Consider the following 17,622-nt stretch of genomic DNA (forward strand, 5'->3'; position numbering starts at 1 on the left):
TAACCAACCAACCAGGATCATAGTCATTTGAGCACTCTGAACAAGAAAAACTTCTACAAAATGTTAATCCTTTTAAAGTTGGTCTTAGCTTGTCTTGCTAGAAGGACCAGCTTAAACCAGCTACTTTCACCCTAGCCAAGCGGGTTTTGACTGGTGTGTTCAGCTGATCTTTCAGCCTGACCAGCTATAAAAGCAAAAATCCTTCTAAAACTAGCTTAAGCTCCAACCAGACTGGAACACCATCTTAAAGGACAAGTTCGGTATTTTACACCCAAAGCCCTGTTCTCAGATTGTTTATGATGAAATAGAACGGTTTTGACTGAAATTTGGACATATGATGCTGGCCCGAGAAATTTTGGGTGTTGTTTGTTTCACCTCCCACCTCTATAATGGGTGTATAGGTGCACTGGAACAATCCTTCCCAAAACGCACCAAACTTGTAAACTTGTTTACAAAGACGTGAAACTCAGCGAGTGGTCAGGGGCGCCCACCGACATGCTCAAACAAAAATCGCTGCAAAAGATGCCCTCCAACAGGTGTTTTAGCATTCGTTGTAAACTTGTGGATCCATTCTTCCAAACGCCTCACACCCGCACACTCCTCCGCTGAGAGCTTGAATAATAAAAACTCCAGACCAGTTGGTGGCGATAATCCGCCTTTGCCAATTGCAAGAATACAAACAAAGTTCCCGGCGCGGAGTAATACCGTACCTTACAGCACATCTAATACCAAATCAATGGAGTTGGACAAAAACTATGATAAAACCTGTTGGAGGGCATCTTTTGCAGTGATTTTTGTGTGGGCGTGTCGGTGAACACCCCTGGCCACTCTGTGAGTTTCACGTCTTTGTAAACGAAAGTTTAATGCATTTTAGGAAGGATTGTTCCAGTGCACCTATACACCCATTGTAGAGGTGGGACACCCGAAAATTCTCGGGGCAGCCGCATATGTCGAAATTTCAGTCAAAACCGCCCCACTTCACCATAAACAATCTGAAAACCGGGCTCCAAGTGCAAAATACCGAACTTGTCCCTCAAACCAGTCAACCAGCATAGGCTGGTATTAGCTGTTATTTTTCTGCAGGAAATATAATACATTTTATTTATAATGCACTTTCTTGAACTCAAAGCACCATAATATAAGAGATTCTCAAGAACATACACATACAACAGTAAACAAGTTAATCAATCAGCAATAGTAAGCCATTTTAAAAGGATAAGTCTTTAAGGATCACTTAAAACAGTCCAGTGATGGTGAGTTTCTTATCACCAAAAGAAGAGAATTTCAGAGAGAGAATGAGACAGTGTATAGGAATTGACGATTGCAAATGTATAGAATTCAAGTTAAATTTAATGTCTTGACACATAGAATTTGTTTACTATAAACAGACATTTATTATTATCAACACTTTCAGATTGAACAGAATGAAGCTTTATTCAGTTGCTGGCACTGCCGGGGGTGACATGAAAGTTAAAATTCAGGGCTTTTCAGGGAGACTAGTTGAAAATGCCTGAAAAGGTTGAAACAGCACCATCTGCTATTTTGGATTGCATGGTCACATTTGTGAGAAAATCATGATCACATTGGTGAAAAAATCATGGTCACATTTACAAAACACAGTACATATTTGTAACACCTCTGCATTTTCTCTCAAATTGCCTTTATTATTTGCAAAGCGTTTTCTGTTTGTTTGCGAGTTTGTTTGTATAATTCTGGCACAAAATTCGCTCCATACAGCGGCTTCACTTTTCAAAATGTATAAAGCACACCCGATCAGAACACAGAATCTTGTTCCTCAGTGTGCCAAGAGATCCTCCTAAAAGTTACACAATGCACCTTTAATTGTAAAAAAGTGCCAAAAAAAAGTGTAGGCTACAACTGAAACATTTTATTCAATTAAACACTTAAGTAAAAAAAATAACAACAGTATAAACATTTCTTTAAGAAACAACTGTTTTCGGAAGACAAAAGGGAAAAATATAAAAATGATAATCCAGGTAAAAGATACCCCAGAGTTACCCACCCCACCCAAAAAAGTGGTATGGTTTATGTAGTTATATATTGCTTGTTATCAATGACTATTCCCATTGATTTCATCACTTGCTTGCATTTCTGTTTCATACTCTCATGTGCTACTTCACTAAATGATCGGCCAATCCGAGCAATTGCTTATACTAATAATCTCTCCCACCAACTGAATGTGGTTAATCCCCTGAAAGAAAGACAAACAATAATAGGGTTCCCTTCCCATGGGAAGTCACGTGGGTTTAATGTTCGTTTTGTCAGAATTTATTCGGCAAATGCGTTTCCATCTCCCATTATTCGCATTATCTCTAAATCAAAAACCACCTCAAGCGAGCGTAAATTAAGGGATTTTACTTGAAGTTTGGCGTTTCCATCACTTGTTTTTGATGCAATAAAATGCGTATAAAATCATAGTGATGGAAACATGTCTTGCTAGTGGTTTGGTCAACAACTGAGGGTAATCTAGATGTGTCACACCCTAGATGCATATAATGTACACTGTATGATCACGTATTTAGGTCAGTCAGTACATTTTCTGAAAGGTTTCTCTTTTTAATGGTTTATGTGGCAGAATATTTGTAACAGAAATATTTTTAGACTAAATTGAAAAATAGATGTTTAACTAATGCAATGGTGTGTATTAAAACCATGTTTGTACGTGTAGCTTTTACCACATTCGACACAACTATAAGGCTTTTCTCCGGTGTGGCTTCGGAGATGCACAGTAAGAGAACACTTTTGGGAAAAACTTTTCCCACATTCCATGCACGTGTACGGCCTCTCACCAGAATGAGTTCGCTGGTGTATTGTCAGGTAGGTTTTTTGGGCAAATCGTTTGCCACATATTGTACAGACAAAAGGTTTTTCTCCAGTGTGTGTCCGCATGTGTACCTTTAGATAGCTTAAATACGTAAAGGCTTTTCCACAGAGTATACATTCAATCTTTTTATCTTCTGAAGCGCTTGTCTGGTTTTGTGTACTGCTGAATTTAATGCTACTGGTAAAAGTTGAAACAAGCTGATCAGTTTTCAAATGTGGCTGTGTTGGACTGTTTCCATGAGTAGAAAGTCTTGCATTAAGAGTTTGTTTTTCTGCTTCTCTCCGCTGTAGGTTTGATTTCACTTGGTCATATGTAGGTATTGTGTATGTGATAAAATCTGCTGAAGTCTCAGCATCACATCTTTCATTGCTGCCCACTGCAGGTCCTGTAATGACATAACACACATAAATCAGAAATAATGAAGATAATATGAGGAGCTCCGATGCAAAAGCCTCTAAACGCCACCTCCGATAACGTATAGTACATGATATAAACCAAATTCTCTCGGCCTGTATTATGCTACGTTTACACCAACCGCGGTAGAGGCGTGAAGCGCAAGTGATTTCAATGTTAAGTCAATGTGAAGACGCGTTGACGCGCATCTGGAGATCTTGCGGCACGGATGAGGCGTTTGGCGCGGAAGACGCGTTTCCGCCATATTTGCGCGTCTAGTTTGCGCGAATTGAGCTCCCAGCGTGGTGCATTTTGTGTTTGACGCGAATTTGCGGCTGACGCCCGAGTTGAAAATTTTTTACTTTGGCGGAATTTCGCGCTGCGTTAACCAATCAGGAGCCTGCTTGCTGCTGTGGAGGCAGCCCCGCCCAGAGTCACTCATTCAGCATGAATGAACGCTTGATAGTGTCCGTAAGCAGTCACCCGGAGCTATACGACACAAGTTCTTATTTCTATAGAGACAGGAATAAAAAGGACCTCGCTTGGAAGAGTGTCAGTGAGGACATTGGCCAACCTGGTAAGTTGAAATACACATTTCACTTTTGAGTCACGTGACGTTTATCGACCCGCGACGTGTATCTTCCCCCCATAGTACGGTTACCAAATACAAACCAGTAACTCTCTTGATAAATGCACAATCAACATCAGTCATCTTGCAAACAGACAACCGCATAGCACCCCTCCCACAAGAAGCGGAGTTTGCCTTTGACGCACGTCAAATGCTTGCTTTTTTCGCGCTACACGCGCAAATACATTCAAACTGTTCAAGTGGCAAACTAGGCGCGGTAGACGCGATTTTGATGCCTGAAACGCGGTTGGTGTAAACGCAGCATTATACGTTTAGCAAATACTTTTGCTTTAAATCTGCTTAATCCCAGGCCTCAGGTCATTCAGATATACTGGTTAAAATCCAATCGTAGTATTCAAAATATTTTAATATACTTTTTAATAACACCCTCATGAGCCCCCGTAAATATTTAAAACCTTATCTCACCCCTGGATAATACAGAGATAATACAATAGTTTTTTTTTTTCATACCTGTATTTCTCAAACTGTTGCTTCTATCTTCAGTTTTATTTTTACTTGGGCAATCCTCAAATGTCTCATCTTTAATCAGGATCGTGTCTGGTTCTTCATCCAACAAATTAACTGTCTAAGAAACAAAATATGTAAGGGATCAAAAATAAAGTTCTTAAAGAGTAGTGGTCAGCCAAAGAATTTCTTTTAATGTCCGACGCTGATACTGATATTGAAAAGGCAATGTGGCCAATTGGCCAATATGAGGACCAATGTAATTGAATGACAGAGAGAACATTGGTGAAACTAAATAAACATTTATAGTGTATAATATTTTTGAACATGTACCTTTAAGTACTAGTTAGAAAAATATTAACAAGAAAGATGTATTCGAGATCTGACACCTCTAGGCATGGGCCGGTTACCGGTTTCAAGGTATAGCAAGGTTTTAAACAGTCAAGGTTTCAAAACCACTAAAATGTTCTGCTATACCGTCAAGGTATGAGCTGTTTTTATACAAAATACATTCAATCATTAAGTCATGTGATTGATTTGAGGTTTAAATTTCATATACATTATGATTTTAGTGTTGCAAAGGCAATACAGCAACATCGTAAAACCGTGGTATTTTTGCTAAAGCTTATCATACCGCCAGAATCTTATACCAGCCCATGCCTAGACACCTCACACTACTGTTTGAATATAAGACTTTCCTGCATGGCAGTGTTGTTTACCACCTAACGTCACTTGAAAAATTAAATAATGATTGGTCAATTTACTGTCTGTCAGAGACTGGCTTTACATCTGAGAGTCTGAGTCATTAGGAACAACTAATCTAAGAAACAGAAAGATTTTTTGGCCAATGCCACCAATTGAAAAATCTCAGATATCGACATTGTTTAAAGGTGCGGTGTGTATAATTTAAGAAGGATCTCTTGACAGAAATGCAAAATAATATACAAAACTATATTATCAGGGGTGTATAAAGACCTTTCATAATGAACCGATATGTGTTTATTACCTTAGAACGAGACCTTTTTATCTACATACACCAAGGTTCCCTTACGTGGAAGTTGCCATTTTGTGCCGCCATTTTTCTACAGAAGTCCTTAAATGGAGAATTTTTTTACTAAGCTGTCTCCGACGATGACATGTTTGTCCGGTGGCAGCTACCGTAGCTTCTCTTTGTGTTTCAAAAGCGAGGGGTGAGCAGTGGACTGAGCCGTTGGTTGCAGTTCGCAACCTCACCACTAGATGCCGCTAAAATTTACACACTGCACCTTTAAGAGTTTTTCAAGACAATAAAAAGCGGTACTGTATATAATATAAGACCAACCTCGACTGAAGAGCTCAGATTTGTGTCCTCATTTTGACCAATGTTTGACTCCTCGTGTCTCCACAGGTTAATGCACCAGTCCTTACCAAACACGTTGTCAATTGCAGGACGATGTCCAGTGTCTGTTAAAAATGCAAGCATTAGTTATTCAACAAGCACACGTACAAGGTTCATTTGCAGGAAATGGACATTTTTACTTAAAAGAAAATTGAATAGAAATAGAAAAAAAAGGAAAAAACAATACTAACTATTAAAATAAAAGGCATAACAGTGTTTTAGATATTCTATAGGAAAATTTTTTTAATTATATTCTTTGTAAGATATTTTTTATATTGATATTTTATTTGAATTATTTTAAATAAAATAAAAATTTATAATAAAATATAACAGTCGCAAAAAAGTCAAAAAGTAAAAGCTTTAATTTTAAAATAATTTTGGAAATATTTTAAAGGAACAGTATGTAGGATTGTGGTCAAAACTGGTATTGCAATCACAAAACTTGTGGCTAAAACTGGTACTGCAATCACACAAATGGTGGCCAATACACAACATGACAACATAAACATCAGTTGAGGGCTGCAACTCCACTTTTTAAATGACAGTATTCTGGCCAGACCACTGTTGTCAATGATACAAGTATTTGAAATGAAAATGATTTCATAATGTCTAGTGACATATCAGGGCCATTCTATGATTAATTGATATACATTTCTTACATACTGTTCCTTTAAGTATTTAAATTTTTGGTTATAAATACAAACTGTATTCCATACAAATATAAGTTTCCTAGACATCTGCCATAGCTCTAGAATCTAAAATATGCGACCATATTTTTTGCACTAACTAAGGGTAAACAAGAAATGATCTGTATTAATTGGTAATAAACATATTTATGTTAACAACTACCGGTTTTTATGGCACCAAGGTCATCGGTCTCAAATGTAAGTCTAGACAGAGCCCTGCATATGATCCATGTGCCACAATTCCCATATATCCCAGTGCAATATCCATGGAAAGTTTTTCTAGTTTTATCCTGTGTGCGTTATTATAGTAAATAAAGTCATGGGGATAAAACATCAACAAAAAGCCTGCCAGTACACGTCTTAATATAAACACAAGCTGGGATTAGTCAAGGGTACGAGCTCAGCCTTTGTGGGGGTTGAACAGCTTTGAGCTCAAATAAGCGTTAATTCGTGCATCATATTCATATTTAGTCTAAATTTGATCAAATTTCTCAACAAGCTACGTGCCTATATCACACAACCCGTGCTTTATAAAACAGAACAATGTAAAGTTGTATAAATTAAATAACCTGTCAGTCCGTCGCTGACGCTGAATGAAGCTTCAGTCTCGTTTATTCTGCTGGTGTTTCTCCGGGCAGCCTGAAGTTCAGTCTCCAGAAACAAACATTTCTTTCTCAGAGAGTCGTTTTAGTTTTTACATCGCGATATCTCTAATCTCAATAACGAATAATTCTCATCGAAAAGTTTGCCTATTTCAACAACAGCTGTTTTCGCCAACACTTCCATTATGGATGTTAACTGTGTGTGAAAATCAACAGTGTTCATGATGTCCATCATTTACCGGAGCTCTTAAATGGTCAGATTTTTCGCAGTCGTAATCTTTTAATAAAGATGTTTTGCCTGTACTCGACAATAAGAGAAAACCTTTATGCTCAAACCATTACGATATTTAGAGACAGACCACCAATGCAAACCATAAACAGCGTCCCACAGAAAAGCATCATGGGAGGAATTACCGTAAAGCACCGTATATAAACACCGACATAAAACATTGCAAATCCTCCACATATCGCCTCTGAGTTCATTTGGTCTTATCTTACAGTAGTATATATATATACTTAGGAAGATATTTTGAGGAATGATTTGGGGTAAGAGACCCCATTGACTACCATAATATTCTTTTACCCTACTATAGAAATAAATTGGGGCCTCTGACATGGCCAAAATTGAATTATTTTCCTGTGACATTTGAAATTGGAAAATTAAATGGCTGTCTTTTTACTTTGTCACATATATTTCTATGCAAATATTACCAGAGTGGAAAACAATTAATGTTTCATGAAAAAATAGCATCGTACATTTTCAACATTACTTACCTTTGATGGTAACAGAATTCATTTTGGATGACACTTTTTACAGAACCTGCAATTATACACTCACCTAAAGGATTATTAGGAACACCTGTTCAATTTCTCATTAATTCAATTATCTAATCAACCAATCACATGGCAGTTGCTCCAATGCATTTAGGGGTGTGGTCCTGGTCAAGACAATAGCCGTTTCTCAATATGCGTTCTTGTCTGTACTTGCGTTCTTGTGGACTTGTGAAACGTCATCAGTTGTGGCCCAAGTACTGTTCCAATTCAGAGTTCGCATCGAGCCCAAGTTCACATAAAATCCCCGGATGTGTTCTTGATCCGCCCATTTTATCGAGGATGCATCAGAGGAGACTTGTGTGGACTTATGACAGCGAAGTTTCCCAGAATGCATTTCGCGTCAGGAGTTCGTTCTTCCGAGTCTGAACTTGCAAGTTCGAACTACGAAGGACACAAGTCCGAGTTTGGCGTACTTGGTATTGAGAAACGGCTAATGTCCTGAACTCCAAACTGAATGTCAGAAGGGGAAAGAAAGGTGATTTAAGCAATTTTGAGCGTGGCATGGTTGTTGGTGCCAGACGGGCCGGTCTGAGTATTTCACAATCTGCTCAGTTACTGAGATTTTCACACACAACCATTTCTAGGGTTTACAAAGAATGGTGTGAAAAGGGAAAAACATCCAGTATGCGGCAGTCCTGTGGGCAAATATGCCTTGTTGATGCTAGAGGTCAGAGGAGAATGAGCCGACTGATTCAAACTGATAGAAGAGCAACTTTGACTGAAATAACCACTCGTTACAACCGAGGTATGCAGCAAAGCATTTGTGAAGCCACAACACGCACAACCTTGAGGCGGATGGGCTACAACAGCAGAAGACCCCACCGGGTAACACTCATCTCCACTACAAATAGGAAAAAGAGGTTACAATTTGCACAAGCTCAACAAAATTGGACAGTTGAAGACTGGAAAAATGTTGTCTGGTCTGATAAGTCTTTCTAACAATTGTACTACATATTTTCTTTTTGATATATTTATGAGTCTTTTAAACATATTTAAAAAATAAAGAAGCTTGGGATAATTAAGATAAGTTGGAAACCACTTATAAGTTCATTTGTAAACAATGTTGAAAAATGGGAGCTAATATCGAGATTTGTAGATGATCTACAGGCACCTGGGCTTTGTTGTCTTGGTCAATAAAGTATGATTTTTAGCACCTGGAACTCATTGACTAAAAAATATTTATTTTTTTAAGAGAGAAACAAACAGTTTGCACATAATGCCGAGTATAATGCACAGTATTGGCAGATCCAATATTCACATGATATCTCTGAGTGCACAAATGTCAAAGGCCATCATATTTTTATGCACTGCCACTGCCATTGATCAGCTATTGCAAGACTGACAAGACAGGTGTTTATTAAGGTTACATTTTTTCGTGAAACCTTTGCCGCAGGTTGTACAGCTGAATGGTTTTTCTCCAGTGTGACTTCGCAGATGCATATCCAGAGTACATTTCTGAATGAAGCCCTTTCCACAGAGCAGACAGCGATACGGCTTCTCTCCGGTGTGTGTGCGCTGATGGGTGTACAGGTGTCCTTTCTGAGTGTACCGCTTACCGCAAAGCGTGCACCTGTAGGGCTTCTCACCCGTGTGACTCCTCTGATGTACCTCGAGTTGACTGAAACACCTGAACCTCTTTGAACAGTAGGTGCAAACAAAACGCTTGTCCACTGAAAAAGCGTCACCGTGCGTTCTTATGGACTTTGGGACGGTCAAACTCTGTGGTCGACCAAATGAAGAATGATCCGTTTCCGATGCACACGTTTGAGATGATAACCGCAATACCTGGTTTATTGTCATTTTTCCAGGCGAGATGTTGCTTTTGGATTGCAGTGAGATTGATTTTGCTGTTTCATGTTCTTGGCTTCCTTTGTCAACATCAGGAACCTCATCTACAGCATCCTTGATGGGCAATAGGTTTACGTCTGGGGTTCCTGATATTAAGTGAAAGTGATGTCAAAACAAACTGCAAGTGGGAGTTATGTCTGAGAATATATATTTATGTTCAGTTTAGTTATATTGTACTTATCTCAGGAAAAACTTTCATTGCTCAATCTTATATATAATATCTTTGGTATAACTCACCCTCTTCACTGTTGCCCCATCCTTTGATTTCCACATCATGTACCTCAATCTTTATCATATTAACTGGCTGGTTTATATCACTGTCCATTGATACTCTGTATTCACCCTGTCAATGACACAAAAATATCATTTTCAGCAGCTCACAAGCATGTTTGCCCATGGAGATAATGAAGAGAACTTACCTCATCTCTGTGAATTATTGTAGGGGTGCTATTTTTTGATTTGCTAACTGTCTGTCCACCGTTTGTCCTCGTGTCATCGTTTATCTCTCTGTGCCTGTGTGGAAGTGCAGTCCATTGCTGGAGCTCCATCAACTTTAATCTCTTCCTCAAATCAGCGATTTCACTGCGACTGCGCGTCACCTCCGACTGCAAAACTTCAAACTCTATGTCGACAAGTTTGCTTATCTCCAATACAGCTGTTTTCATCAGGGTTTCCATGACGGAGGCTAACTGAGTCTGAAAGGGTGAGAGAGTAGACATAATCTCCTACTATTTCAACTAACGTTAGCTGTCAAATGAGAACTCAAACTTTTCGCAGATACGCGCAGTTATCTGTTATCCTGCAAAACAATAAAACTACTAATATTTGTTCGATGCTAACTGTTAGACGGATGTATATTAATGTTTACTATAATGTGCATCCTAACACATTCAGGTTTGTTTTCTACTATTGCTTCTGTGTGCCGCAGATCGTGATTGGGTTATAAATACAAAGCGCATTAGCGCCATCTATTGACATGGAGCGTTTTTAGTAAAAATAAAACGTAAATATTAAACAAAAATATTGATCAAATTTATTTATATTATGTATGTGTATATCATTTAATATGTATCTTTTTATTTAACAAATTATTTAAAAAATATATATATATATATATATATATATATATATATATATATATATATTTTAAATATGCTTGCGATTTTGTTCTCATATGGTCCCTACAGCGAAATTCACGAAATATTTAGTAACACACAGATGATATACAGAAAATAAGCTTAAACGTTTAGAGACGATATCTCTTAAGAAGTTACGTACTACATTACCCATAATGCAACACAGTCCATTCGCTACGATGATTGGATGAAGTCTGATCGCATGAGAAACACTTGAGGGTGGAAGTGAATGCAAGCTCACGCACTAGAGTTTGAAAGATTTGATGGTAAGGTATAGACTTTGTTGTGTTATTAAGCTTTTATAAGCATGGTTTATGTATTTTAATCGACATTGTTTATTGGTAGCCCGGTTTTGTAGTTCTCTAATACTACGGTTTATATTGTGATTAATGCTTAATTCATTTCATCAACCCTTCACAGTGTGCAAGTTCTGCACCATAGATACCGTAAGTTATATGGTTCTGCACATTAAACAGGAATTTATTCACACAATTTCTTATTTTATAAGGACAATTAACCGATGCTGAACGGTTCTGTAATTGAAATTACACTTTTGCTCTTATTTTTTTTAACACTGTTGGAGTTATGCTATGTCAATGGGACTTCAGCATGCTCATGCCCACTATGCAACATTTACAGCATTGGTTTGCCTGAATCTGAAGTGACTGTCATAATCAAAGTCTTAATCTTTTGTGTTTCAGTGAGTGATGTCTGGACGAAGAGTAGTGGTTTTCTCCTCTGCAGAAGAGCTTGGGATGACTCTGGCCCAGCTGGTGTCCTCTCGAGCAGAGAAAGCTCTGGGCACAGGTGCAAGTTGCTTCTCTCTGGGCCTTTCTGGAGGGAGTCTGGTGAACATACTCGGTAAAGACTTGCCTGCTGTACCAAACCTAGACTGCAGCAAATGGCTCATAGGGTTCTGTGATGAGAGACTTGTGCCATTTAATGATGCCGAGAGCACTTACGGTTTATACAAGGTAGGAAAGAGTGATGGTCATCAGCCCTCACAAAAATGAAATTAAATCACCTATAATTGTATCATCCTCCTCATGCCATTCCAGATTTATTATATAAGAATGTTGTCATTTTGTCTTCTTATTTTGAAGTCCACAAGGTAGGTGAAGCTCAAAAAAAGCAGAAACATCAATCATAAAGTTATCCAAATTACTCTAGTGGGGTCTTAAATGTTCCTATGACAAATTGCTTCACTGTTTTCCTTTGGATAAAAGCGACTGCCTAAATGTAAATGTTTCTGAAGCAAAATTATATGTTTGTGAGCAAAAACTATAGATTGTTAGAGCTTATTTAGTGATAATTAATCAAATTAAAGGTCACCCAATATGGGAAATTCCCTTTATATGTTGTTTGAACATAAGTGTGTGTTGCCTGTGATTGTACACAGATACCCTGTAATGATAAAAATCTGCCCACTTTTTTAAAACCCTCTTATGGGACAAGCCATTGGCATTTTCTGAGCAAACTGACATCACTTTGCACAGGCCCCACCCACAATCGTCCAAAGACCACAGTTAGGTCATAATTTCTATTTTAAATCGTCTTTACATAATTCATTACCCAGTCCTTCCAGAGATTTTTTGTGATTGTTGCGGGCAAAAATCCTTGATCTTGCGGCACGTTTTCTTAAAAAATGCGATGGATTATCCGAGATATTTATGCAATTGCAAAAATTGCGGGATCTTTTCAATGATGTTCACGTCACATAATAACGTCACTTCATAACGTTCCCATGGCAACAGGGGACATGGCTGCGCTTGTGTGAAGTAAATTCAACATTTTTCAACTTTATGCTGCGAAAGTGCGGCGTATTTGAAAAAATGCTGCCCCCGCATAAATATGCGGACTTATGCGCTGAATCATGCCATCGCATAATCTCGTTTTTCTGGAGGCACTGATTACTGCACGTTCATTTTGAACAATGAAGTAAGGTGATTGTCTTATTAAAAATGGTGAATGTTTTTTTGTATAGATAACAGTAAACAGGGAGACAAAAAGAAGCTGCTCATTTGCATTTAAAGAGACAAACGCACAAAAACTTCACCAAAAATTGTCTTTTTTTACATAGTATATTAAATTATCTATAGGTTATTTGGACCTGACACTTCACAGGCACATGGGGACACCTGCAACAAATATTAGTAAAATTTCCATATTAGTTATTACATATTACTAATTAATTATGTGATTGTTTTTTGTCTCTTATAGAAGCACTTATTTAGTAAAATCAACATTCCAGAAAATAGGATTTTGGCAATAGATCCCTCTTTACCTGTGGAGGAATGTGCTAATGATTATGCTGGCAAACTAAGTAAGGTGAGATTTCTTTAAGAAATAAAATTTCAGATGCTCTGTTCTGCCTTTTGACTGCAATCCTGACTGAATTTTTCTTCTTGTAGGCCTTTAGCACAGAACAAATTCCAGTTTTTGACATGCTGTTGCTGGGCATGGGACCAGATGGACACACCTGCTCTCTTTTTCCAGATCATCCTTTATTACAGGTTTCAAACAATCATATAATACAGTTGTGTTCAAAATTATTCAACCCCAACTGAAATTGATTGTTTTGGCCGGTTTGACATTGATTTTGATCATTCAGTCATCCTGCTTACAATTACATCAAAGAGGCATGTGTAGGTCAGACAAATATAACATAACATTTATAATGAAATAACCACAAATGTCGTTTCTGTGCTCACATCATTATCAGTTTTATTCAACCCACAAGTGACATTCAATCTTAGTACTTAGTACAACATCCTTTTACACTTAAAACAGCTTTTAAACATGAAGCATAGCTTGACACAAGTGTCTTGCAGCGATCTACGGGTATCTTCGCCCATTCATCATGGGCAAAAGCCTCCAGTTCAGTCACATTCTTTGGCTTGCGGACTGCAACTGCTTTCTTTAAGTCCCACCAGAGGTTCTCAATCTGATTTAAGTCTGGTGACTGCGATGGCCACTTCAAAATGTTCCAGCCTTTTTTCTGCAACCATGCTCTAGTGGATTTGGAGGTATGCTTGGGATCATTGTCCTGTTGAAAGGTCCAACGTCTCCCAAGCCTCAGGTTTGTGACGGACTGCAACACATTGTCATCCAATATCTCCTGGTACTGAACAGAATTCATGGTACCTTGCACACGCTGAAGTTTCCCTGTACCTGCAGAAGCAAAACAGCCCCAAAGCATGATTGACCCCCCGCCATGCTTCACAGTAGGCAAGGTGTTCTTTTCTTCATAGGCCTTGTTCTTCCTCCTCCAAACATAGCGTTGATCCATGGGCCCAAACAGTTCTAATTTTGTTTCATCAGTCCACAGAACACTATCCCAAAACTTCTGTGGTTTGTCCACATGACTTTTGGCATACTGCAGTCGACTCTTCTTATTCTTTGGAGACAGCAAGGGGGTGCGCCTGGGAGTTCTGGCATGGAGGCCTTGAGTACGCAGTATTGTCTAAGCAGAAACTTCAGTACCCACATCTGACAAATCTTTTCTCAGTTCCTCAGCAGTCACACGGGGACTTTTTTCCACTGTACGCTTCAGATAGCGCACAGCAGTCGCAGTTAGCATCTTTTTTCTGCCACGACCAGGTAGCATTTTCAACAGTGCCCTTTGCCTTGAATTTGTGAATGATGCTTCCTATGGTGTCTCTTGGTATGTTTAACATCTTTGCAATCTTCTTATAGCCATTGCCCTTCCTGTGAAGATTAATCACCTCTTCTCTTGTCTTCCTGGGCCATTCTTTTGACTTCACCATGTTTGTAACCACACCAGTAAATGTTTAGAAGGAGTTGAGTATCACAGTATTTTTAAAGCTGCCTAATTGGTGCTTATTAGGCTTTATTGCTGTTCCCTGACATCCATAGGTGTTTTCAATACCTGATTGAAAACACTTAAATGAACCTCTGTTCTTCAGAGTGGTAGTTCTTTAAGGGGTTGAATAATTGTTTCAATGAAGAATTCACAAAAGAAACATTTACTACTATATTACAAAACCAATTGATGTCATTTTAGTTGCATATGGTTCTTTAAGAAGTCATTGTAGGATTTCATTCTGAATACAATTACAAATGTACACTAAATTCCCTAAAACCCTTAACAGCATTGGGGGGTTGAATAATTTTGAACACACAGGGAGCTACACTGCGACCAAAATGGTCGCATATGCGACCTTTTGAACTGCCGTTGCGACCCTAATTTTTAATGGGTCGCAAATGTGCTACCTAATGTTTTAGACAATATGCTATGATTTACTAAGAGCATTTATTAAAACAGAAATGTGGATTTTAAGAATACGTTTTATAACGTGCTCTGAGCCATCAACACGTTGGCTTCATTTTGCGTGAAAGCACGTCGTGTCTCTCCCTATCAGTGTGCGTTTGCGTGCTCAGCTGTTTCTCAATGAATTTGGTGCGACGCGACGCAAGCGCAGTGTCTTCCATGTTTCTGAACTTGAGCAGAGGTCTTTCTTCACTGAAGACGCGGGACCCGTATGGTTCCGGGTTTATATTTTAAATGGTCTGTCGGGTCCGGTTAGGTCCTAGTTTAATTACTTTGGGTCCCAAGTCTGATTAATATTGAGTTTATAACCCGAGTCGATCGGAAAACGGGCATGAGCGCTACCGCGCTAAAGCTCGAGTGCAGTTTAGCGTGCCTTCGGTTTCTATGGCGATGGTTCTTGTTACGACCACGCGCTGCGTTTTCTCACATTTTTTTAATAATCTTATTATTAATAAACCATATCTTTTCTAAAACCATATCCATATTAAGTTTGCACAGATTGTAGCAAAAAAACAGTGCTAATGTCAAGCCCATTGCACTAAACGAGCAAAGCAATGTATAAAGTTTGTCACCGGGACAGCAAGTAGATTTGAAAATAAAATAAGTGGAATAATATTATTGAAATAATAAGTGGATTAAGCTTTTTAAATCGGCAAGAGAGAAATAGAAAGATAGAGCAGAAGCAGTAAAAGTGCATATTTAATAGAAATTATTACCATTATAACATCAGTCATAACATCAGTCACATTTATAATCTATAGACCTGCACTGTCTATTAATATACTATACATAGTATTGTATTATATTGAGTTTGATAAAAGGGGTCTAATTGCTTCATATATCAGTGCAAAAACAGTAAGTGTTTTTGTGGTGCTTTGACAAACAGTGTCAGCTTTGTTAATGGCAAAGAAAGTTTGGAGTGTTTAGATTAATGAAATATAATGTGAAATTAATATTAATTTTCAATAAATCAAAGTATTGTGTTGTGTCACACATTATTAGTTCTTCGTCATATGTATAGTAGACCATTATTTGTCAGTGGGTAATGATTGCCCTTTTTACCGGTTACCACCACCAAGTAAATTTCAGATCTGTGGGAAACACTGACTGCAACGTTTAAGAAAACAAGGCGGCATGTGGTTTAAAAGATGGCAAGTAAAATAAAAAGGATATCTGTATGCAATACAGTTTCATTATTGTTCATTATTAACCAGAGCGCCTTAATATAACTTGAAAAAAATATGTGCGACCAAATCATATTTTGCGCCAGTAACTGAAAAAGTTGGTAGCGCAAGTGCCACCAGTGGAAAAGGTTAGTGTAGTTCCCTGACACAACTGTAATTTTGCTTTAGAGTTGTCTATCAGGAAATTAGTGTAATAATAACACATTTGTTTTACAATATTACTGGTATAAAATACTTCTTTAGCACTTGGAGTCAAATATAGCAAATTTTATTTATTTATTTTTAATAGGAAACCCAGAGGACAGTGGCACCCATCAGTGATTCTCCTAAACCACCCCCTCAGCGTGTTACCTTGACGTTGCCAGTTGTCAATGCAGCTCGATGTGTTGTTTTTGTATCAACTGGGGGCAGCAAAGCTCCAGTACTGAAGGTAAGGGAATTGTCGAAGCACATTTTAGGAGAGAAGTTTATTCACCAACCATTAAAGTAACAGTAAAAAAAAACCCTGCAACATTTTAACCATTGGTAAAAAGTTAAAAACATTTACAATGGGGTCAAAATAATCTAACACCACACACGGGAGTGTGGATTATATAATGTAAAAGGATGCTCATATAATAATAATAATCTGGATCATCAGGTTTGGCAAAAGTCTCACCAGCTCCAATTCATACTGTCATTTCAGCAAAAGCCAAACCAATTACTTAGAAATTCTTACATTTATTTGGACCACACTTATTTACTATGTTGAATGTTATCTTTGACCTAAAATATTTTTTTTTACTGTTTTAGTTTTTTATTCTTGTATTGTTTTAACTCTGAAGCAAGTATTGGAGGGTGGTGAAGGCCCTGCACTTCCAGCAGCACTTGTCACACCTACACAGGGAGAGCTTTTCTGGTTATTAGATGAGCCAGCTGCTTCCTCCCTCACTTCTCAGGTGGAGAGGCCAGGACCTGGGGCTAAACTCTAAATTCAGAAGACCAAACTTGTAGGAACACTGTAAAGTATTCATATGAAGTCCTTAAAGAGCTCTTGTATCTTGAAAATGTTTTGCTATAAGTTTCACCAAAATACCATAATTACTACAGTTATTGTCACTACTATAAATCCATGAATTAATAAATACTGAATTTTTCAAATAATTTAAGATGATTTCAGAATATTTTGTGTCATTTAGACCTGCCAAATCATATGAAAGGTTTATGATAAAGATTGATATCCAGTTTGCAATGTTTCATTTTGATTGTATTAAGTGCATTGTGTGATGGTCAGTAAGGTGAAAATTTTTTAATATGCAGTACCTCCAGCCAATAACTTTTAACATTCCTGGA

The 17,622-nt window shown here is 38.0% G+C and overlaps 3 protein-coding genes across 5 annotated transcripts; 1 reads left to right on the plus strand and 2 right to left on the minus strand.

Moving 5' to 3' along the window:
• Nucleotides 1–1,873: 1,873 nt before the first annotated feature.
• Nucleotides 1,874–7,082, minus strand: LOC129430593 (uncharacterized; the record flags this gene model as incomplete). Its single annotated transcript, XM_055187947.2, has 4 exons — nucleotides 1,874–3,230; nucleotides 4,338–4,452; nucleotides 5,653–5,774; nucleotides 6,965–7,082. Coding segments are annotated over 4 exons (942 nt in total), but the record flags the coding sequence as incomplete, so codon positions are not given.
• Nucleotides 7,083–8,992: 1,910 nt separating this feature from the next.
• On the minus strand, nucleotides 8,993–10,613 carry LOC129430605 (uncharacterized). Its single transcript, XM_055187970.2, has 3 exons — nucleotides 10,099–10,613; nucleotides 9,917–10,022; nucleotides 8,993–9,765 (listed from the first exon to the last, which is right to left on the minus strand). Exons 1-3 carry the CDS (start codon nucleotides 10,396–10,398, stop codon nucleotides 9,155–9,157), a joined length of 1,017 nt encoding a protein of 338 aa, XP_055043945.2. The 5' UTR covers nucleotides 10,399–10,613; the 3' UTR covers nucleotides 8,993–9,154.
• Nucleotides 10,614–10,933: 320 nt separating this feature from the next.
• On the plus strand, nucleotides 10,934–17,433 carry pgls (6-phosphogluconolactonase). 3 transcript variants are annotated; one of them, XM_073856959.1, is made up of 7 exons: nucleotides 11,009–11,081; nucleotides 11,236–11,261; nucleotides 11,517–11,789; nucleotides 13,036–13,143; nucleotides 13,227–13,328; nucleotides 16,580–16,720; nucleotides 17,115–17,433. In XM_073856959.1, the coding sequence occupies exons 3-7, from the start codon at nucleotides 11,523–11,525 to the stop codon at nucleotides 17,259–17,261; spliced, it is 765 nt and encodes a 254-aa protein (XP_073713060.1). In that variant the 5' UTR covers nucleotides 11,009–11,081; nucleotides 11,236–11,261; nucleotides 11,517–11,522; the 3' UTR covers nucleotides 17,262–17,433. The 3 variants fall into 3 exon arrangements, with proteins under 3 accessions (XP_073713059.1, XP_073713060.1, XP_073713061.1); XM_073856958.1 differs by lacking the exon at nucleotides 11,236–11,261 and having other exon boundaries at nucleotides 10,934–11,081; XM_073856960.1 differs by lacking the exon at nucleotides 11,236–11,261 and having other exon boundaries at nucleotides 11,011–11,086.
• The last annotated feature ends 189 nt before the right edge of the window (nucleotides 17,434–17,622 follow it).

Source organism: Misgurnus anguillicaudatus, chromosome 19 (genome assembly GCF_027580225.2).
Source record: "Misgurnus anguillicaudatus chromosome 19, ASM2758022v2, whole genome shotgun sequence".
In the NCBI taxonomy this organism is placed as follows: domain Eukaryota; kingdom Metazoa; phylum Chordata; class Actinopteri; order Cypriniformes; family Cobitidae; genus Misgurnus; species Misgurnus anguillicaudatus.